This window comes from Thalassophryne amazonica, chromosome 12 (genome assembly GCF_902500255.1).
Source record: "Thalassophryne amazonica chromosome 12, fThaAma1.1, whole genome shotgun sequence".
Lineage (NCBI taxonomy): Eukaryota > Metazoa > Chordata > Actinopteri > Batrachoidiformes > Batrachoididae > Thalassophryne > Thalassophryne amazonica.
In genome coordinates this window covers 62,906,652-62,914,063 of record NC_047114.1, presented here as the reverse complement: position 1 = coordinate 62,914,063, position 7,412 = coordinate 62,906,652, and the positions used below count along the sequence as shown (strand labels likewise).

At 40.2% G+C, this 7,412-nt stretch overlaps 1 protein-coding gene across 2 annotated transcripts in view; it reads right to left on the bottom strand.

The window, feature by feature from the left end:
* Positions 1–359: 359 nt before the first annotated feature.
* Positions 360–7,412, bottom strand: part of onecut3b (one cut homeobox 3b) — a 29,079-nt gene continuing 22,026 nt past the window's right edge. Inside the window, exon 2 of one of the 2 annotated variants that reach the window (XM_034184054.1) lies at positions 360–2,083. In XM_034184054.1, the coding sequence (XP_034039945.1) occupies positions 1,719–2,083 (365 nt within the window). In that variant the 3' untranslated portion in view covers positions 360–1,718. The remainder of the gene's footprint in view (positions 2,084–7,412) is intronic. The other variant, XM_034184053.1, reaches the window with a different exon arrangement.

Here is a 7,412-nt window from a genome sequence, read left to right as displayed (position 1 = left end):
CTCTCCTGCCTCCCGTTCTGCACCCTTCTTCCTCCTTTCTGCAGCTCCTCTATAATATGATTATCGCCCGCTAGAAGATGCTACACAACAAGTGGCTTTGCCGCCCCCACCCCTCCAACCACCCCCCAAAATTTACAGCTCAAAAATAAACAAAATTAATTAATTTAAACAAGAAATGAGATTGTTTTCATGACAACCAAATACACCACCAGCAGAGGAATGCAGTTACAGTCCAGTTCAAAAGGGCTTCACAGTTCCTTCACATCCCACAGTCCAGCTAAAACAGTCCATCTATTCACAAATGACCAACAGTTCTCGTGGTATCTCTTCCTTGTCTGTGCATAGAATCAGTCGTGTTGATTCTTCTTCTTCTTCTTCTTCTTTTTGTTTAGCCTTTTAATTTTTTTTACATTTTGTCAACAAGGTGCTTCTTTACATATGGTTTCAGCACAACATAGCACAATAGTCATGAGAGAGAAACCGTGTGTCTATGGTACTATATTTTTACCCGCATCAGTGTGTTATCAAGAAAGGAGAAATAAAGGACACAAAAGAGGTTAAAGAGAGAATTGATAAATACCGAGTAAATAAGATAGATAGGGACAACACAGACAGATAGTGAGGCGAAATTAAAGATTATTTACATTTACATTGTCTTTTAGTACGTATTGATCACATCAACATGTTTTCTGAGGTATGGAATAGGCAACGTGCCCGTAGTGTTCGCAGTGTGAATATCGTTACCAACACGGGCCGGACACGGCGGGACGTACGGCAAAGGAGCGAGTCGCGTCTGTTCTCTGATTATCATAAAGAGGCAAACATCATTGGCACTCAGGATCCTATATTGTGACATTTGACCTCTGTGTTTGGCCACTAGAACAGAGCGGATCCCGCTCCATCGCTCTGGGATGACGCTCGCTAACGTGGGGAGCATCATCCCTTGATTGTTCTCCTTATGTAACCTGAAAATAACCTCTTGTTTAGCTACAGACATGCAGCCGTACAAAGAAGTCTTAGAAATGAACATTCAGATACATATCAAAGGGTCTGCGGATGAACTTTTTATGTCTTTCCATTCAGTCCATTTGGTGTTCACGGTTTTGTTTGCATGTATTTGAACGCTAAGTTAAAATCTACGCTGCACGCTGTGATATGATGCGTAACTGCACAAACATGTCAGGACATGTTCATATGCGGCTTAAATGGCCAGCAGGTGTCACTGTTGCTCTTAGTGGAGAGACTGAATGCTGTAGAGGATTTACACCTCTGGTGCATGTGGACAATACACACATGCACACGCATGCAGTGATAAAGATGATTTCTGGTTTATTTAGTTTTGTCCTGTCGTAAAACTATTGGTTCCTTGTTCTGGGTGATTCTTTGGTGTAAACTTCCTGACAGCAGGCAAATCCCTAAAGCAAATACAATTCCACTTCTAAGGCTGAAGTTCAGTCTGTTTCTTACGTTACTCTAAATGGATTTTCTTTGGTTTTCTATTGGATTTGCTCCAAGTCGTGTTTGGTTGATTATGGTCGACGCCCATAAAGCTTCTTGTTCTTTGGTATACAGGAGCTACTTTTTGAAGTGAGACCTTAAACATTCTGATGAAAAGAAAAAGGCATGTTTATATCTGATTCACCTGCACATCCAGCACTCTGAGCAGATAGTAAAAAAGATTGGTGGTGTACGATTTGGAATGAGCGCACCGGATACCCTCAGGCCTTAGAGAAAGTGGCTGCGGAGGAGGTACCAGGTTGAATCGGTGAGGCGTTGGCATTGTTGTTGCTGTTTCCGTGAGGCATGTGCATGTGGCCGTGGCCTTGTACCCCGTGGCTGTGCTCGTCAGTGGTGTCCCAACGGTCCGGACAACGACGGCGTGAGTTCATGAAGAAGTTGGAGACGGTGGAGAGCTCCAGGCCCAGCTGCTGGGAGATGGTGAGCTGCATCTCTTTTGAGGGCCGGCGGTTTTCTCTGAAGATGGCTACCAGGGTGCGGCGCTGCAGGTCGGTGAAAACCAGTCGCTGTTTCTTTGGCACCTGGTTGCGCTCTTGACCTCGGTCCTCCTCCTTGCGTTTACATGCTGGAGAGGAGGATATAGGACAGAAGGAAGCAAGGAGGCAGGGAGAGGATAGAAAAAGACAGTAAAAATTTCCTCCCACCAAAATAAAATGCAGGTCTGTGAATTTGCAGGAATCAAAATTCAGAACTGAGAAAGGAAATGATGGAATGACGAAAAACCCTAACAATAATACACATTCATGGACACGAAAGGTGACAAATATGGAAATCAAGACCACAAAAGAAAATGGTTGATGCACAAATGAGCAAAACAGAGGTAATAAAAAATGAATAAAGAATGAAATGTACGTGTGTTTGCATGCATATTTTATGATGAGTTTGAAATAGGTGCAGTGAAAGTATTACAAGGAAAGAAAGGCACACTTTCTCCATTAAATCAACCAAGTACAATGCGACTCAAAGATTTGTACTGTATACTGCAAGAGAACTGAAAAGTGAAAAAGGAGAAAGAAAACCAATAAGTCCGTGAGTTGACATGCGGAAGCATCAGAGTGAAAAAGGCCAAATGAAATCATCTTTTTAAAAAGTCAAGTTCATGACAAGACAGAGGAAGTCAAAGCTGAGATATCTGATCGCAGCAAAGAAAATGGCAGCCCAAATGAAATCTCTTTTAAAAGTCTACTTTTGAAAGATCAATCAATCAATCAACTTTTTTCTTGTATAGCGCCAAATCACAACAAACAGTTGCCCCAAGGCGCTCCACATTGCAAGGCAAGGCCATACAATAATTATGAAACACAGTCTATGTCTAAAGCAACATAACCAAGGGATGGTCCAGGGTCACCCGATCCAGCCCTAACTATAAGCCTTAGCGAAAAGGAAAGTTTTAAGCCTAATCTTAAAAGTAGAGAGGGTATCTGTCTCCCTGATCTGAATTGGGAGCTGGTTCCACAGGAGAGGAGCCTGAAAGCTGAAGGCTCTGCCTCCCATTCTACTCTTACAAACCCTAGGAACTACAAGTAAGCCCGCAGTCTGAGAGCGAAGCGCTCTAATGGGGTAATATGGTATTACAAGGTCCCTAAGATAAGATGGGACCTGATTATTCAAAACCTTATAAGTAAGAAGAAGAATTTTAAATTCTATTCTAGCATTAACAGGAAGCCAATGAAGGGAGGCCAACACGGGTGAGATATGCTCTCTCCTGCTAGTCCCCGTCAGTACTCTAGCTGCAGCATTCTGAACCAACTGAAGGCTTTTTAGGGAACTTTTAGGACAACCTGATAATAATGAATTACAATAGTCCAGCCTAGAGGAAATAAATGCATGAATTAGTTTTTCAGCATCACTCTGAGACAAGACCTTTCTGATTTTAGAGATATTGCGTAAATGCAAAAAGGCAGTCCTACATATTTGTTTAATATGCGCTTTGAATGACATATCCTGATCAAAAATAACTCCAAGATTTCTCACAGTATTACTAGAGATCAGGGAAATGCCATCCAGAGTAACGATCTGGTTAGACACCATGCTTCTAAGATTTGTGGGGCCAAGTACAATAACTTCAGTTTTATCTGAGTTTAAAAGCAGGAAATTAGAGGTCATCCATGTCTTTATGTCTGTAAGACAATCCTGCAGTTTAGCTAATTGGTGCGTATCCTCTGGCTTCATGGATAGATAAAGCTGGGTGTCATCTGCGTAACAATGAAAATTTAAGCAATACCGTCTAATAATACTGCCCAAGGGAAGCATGTATAAAGTGAATAAAATTGGTCCTAGCACAGAACCTTGTGGAACTCCATAATTAACTTTAGTCTGTGAAGAAGATTCCCCATTTACATGAACAAACTGTAATCTATTAGACAAATATGATTCAAACCACCGCAGCGCAATGCCTTTAATACCTATGACATGCTCTAATCTCTGTAATAAAATTTTATGGTCAACAGTATCAAAAGCAGCACTGAGGTCCAACAGAACAAGCACAGAGATAAGTCCACTGTCCGAAGCCATAAGAAGATCATTTGTAACCTTCACTAATGCTGTTTCTGTACTATGATGAATTCTAAAACCTGACTGAAACTCTTCAAATAGACCATTCCTCTGCAGGTGATCAGTTAGCTGTTTTACAACTACCCTCTCAAGAATCTTTGAGAGAAAAGGAAGGTTGGAGATTGGCCTATAATTAGCTAAGATAGCTGGGTCAAGTGATGGCTTTTTAAGTAATGGTTTAATTACTGCCACCTTAAAGGCCTGTGGTACATAACCAACTAACAAAGATAGATTGATCATATTTAAGATTGAAGCATTAAATAATGGTAGGACTTCCTTGAGCAGCCTGGCAGGAATGGGGTCTAATAAGCATGTTGATGGTTTGGATGAAGTAACTAATGAAAATAACTCAGACAGAACAATCGGAGAGAAAGAGTCTAACCAAATACCGGCATCACTGAAAGCAGCCAAAGATAACGATACATCTTTGGGATGGTTATGAGTAATTTTTTCTCTAATAGTCAAAATTTTGTTAGCAAAGAAAGTCATGAAGTCATTACTAGTTAAAGTTAATGGAATACTCAGCTCAATAGAGCTCTGACTCTTTGTCAGCCTGGCTACAGTGCTGAAAAGAAACCTGGGGTTGTTCTTATTTTCTTCAATTAGTGATGAGTAGAAAGATGTCCTAGCTTCACGAAGGGCTTTCTTATAGAGCAACAAACTCTTTTTCCAGGCTAAGTGAAGATCTTCTAAATTAGTGAGACGCCATTTCCTCTCCAACTTACGGGTTATCAGCTTTAAGCTACGAGTTTGTGAGTTATACCACGGAGTCAGACACTTCTGATTTAAAGCTCTATTTTTCAGAGGAGCTACAGCATCCAAAGTTGTCTTCAATGAGGATGTAAAACTATTGACGAGATACTCTAACTCCCTTACAGAGTTTAGGTAGCTACTCTGCTCTGTGTTGGTATATGACATTAGAGAACATAAAGAAGGAATCATATCCTTAAACCTAGTTACAGCGCTTTCTGAAAGACTTCTAGTGTAATGTAATGTAGATGTGATGGACACTCTTACACCTCTATTTAAATATAACACAATGCTAAAATACCCTCAGCTGTATGAGCATTGTGTTATTTATAAATTGCAGTTGTTTAGTTAATTATTATGATCCTACATACAATTTGTACATGTTCAAATCCATCATTTATTCATGTTGGGCAAATCAAGGAATATTTGTAGATCACCCTCTGTGCATTTCCACGTATTAATATTAATAAGACAAATTTAGCATAGAAAGTTAGCTACCATGCAAGCTAACGCAAAATGTCTTGTAAATGACACCAGAGGTGTTATCAGGTTACAAGAACAGCGTTTTAAGTTTAAGAAGTGTTCATCTCTCGCTTGCTTTTACACAATATACCAGAAAGGAAGCAGTTTGAAAGTCGCTAAACTAGGAAGTGATGTTACCACGCTAACCTTCATAAAATGTCTTGTAAATAAGTACAGAGGTGTTAATAGGTTCCAAAGTAATGTTTTCAGTTTTGGAAGTGCTTACTTCTCGCTAGCTTTTACATAATATATGAGAAACATGTATATAAACACACGAAACAAAGCAGTTTTGAAGAAACCAACAACTGATGTCACAGTGAAGCTCTACTCTAATTGGCTGTCATCCGCAACTCATAATTTAAGTAGTTTTATTACAATATGAAATGTACATTTGACTTGGCATCATAATCACAATTTGGCATCTTTTCCCTCTCAAATTGTCATTGTTATTGTGTGTTGGTAGTTCCTGTGTGCATGTGTTTGTGTGTTATTGTGTGTTATCTTACTGGACTGACTCACTGCTGAAGGGTTCACTCAAATAGATTTATTATTTCCAATTCAATGAAACCGAGTTTTCACCTGGAGTGAAAATAAATACATAAATAAAATAAAAATATAATATAGACCATGATGTGTAAAATGATGTTTGATAAAGTAAATTGAACTATGCACAGTGCATCCAGAAAGTATTCACAGTGCTTCATTTTTTCCACATGCTGTTATGTTACAGCCTTATTCCAAAAAGGATTAATTTAATTTTTTCCTCAAAGTTCTACACACAGTACCCCATAATAACAATGTGAAAAAAGTTATTTTGGAACATTTGTAATATATATTTTTAATAATCTATCTATCTATCTATCCACATAAAACAAAGAAATCACATGTATTCACAGCCTTTGCCATAAAGCTCAAAACTGAGCTCAGGTGCATCTTGTTTCCACTGATCATCCTTGAGATGTTTCTACAGGTTAATTGGAGTCCACCTGGGGTAAATTCAGTTGACTGGACATGATTTGGAAAGGCACACACCTGTCTACATTAAAGGTCCTAATGAGCACAGTGGCCTCCATCATCCGTAAATGGAAGAAGATTGGATCCACCAGGACTCTTCCTAGAGCTAGCCGCCCATCTGAACTGAGTGATTGGGGGAGAAAGGCCTTACTCAGGGATGTGACCAAGAACCCGATGGTCACACTGTCAGAGCTCCAGCATTCCTCTGTGGAGAGAGGAGAACTTTCCAGAAGGACAACCATTTCTGCAGCAATCCACCAATCAGGTCTGTATGGTAGAGTGGCCAGACGGAAGCCACTCCTTTGTAAATGGCACACGGCAGCCCGCCTGAAGTTTGCCAAAAGGCACCCGAAGGACTCTCAGACCATGAGAAACAAAATTCTCTGGTCTGATGAAACAAAGATTGAACTCGTTGGTGTGAATGCCAGGTGTCATGTTCGGAGGAAACCAGGCAAACCAGGCACAGTGAAGCATGGTGGTGGCAGTATGTCAGGATTGAGGGAAAGATGAATGCAGCAATGTACAGAGACATCCTGGATGAAAACCTGCTCCAGAGCTGCTCTTGACCTCAGACTGGAGTGACGGCTCATCTTTCAGCAGGACAATGACCCTAAGCACACAGCCAAGATATCAAAGGAGTGGCTTCAGGACAACTCTGTGAATGTCCTTGAGTGGCCCAGCCAAAGCCCAAACCTTAATCTGATTGAACATCTGTGGAGAGATCTGAAAATGGCTGTGCACCAACATTCCTCATTCAACCTGATGGAGCTTGAGAGGTGCTGCAAAGAGGAATGGACAAAACTGCCCAAAGATAGGTGCACCAAGCTTGTGGCATCATATTCAAGAGAGAACTTAAAGCTGTAATTGCTGCCAAAGGTGCATCAACAAAGTATTGAGCAATACTTAGTTTTTTATTTTTAATACATTTGCAAAAAAAAAAAAAAAAATCATGTTGTCATTATGGGGTGTTGTGAGTAGAATTTTGAGGGAAAATGAATTTACTGTATTTTGGAATAAGGTTGTACCATAACAAAATGTGGAAAAAGTGAAGTGCT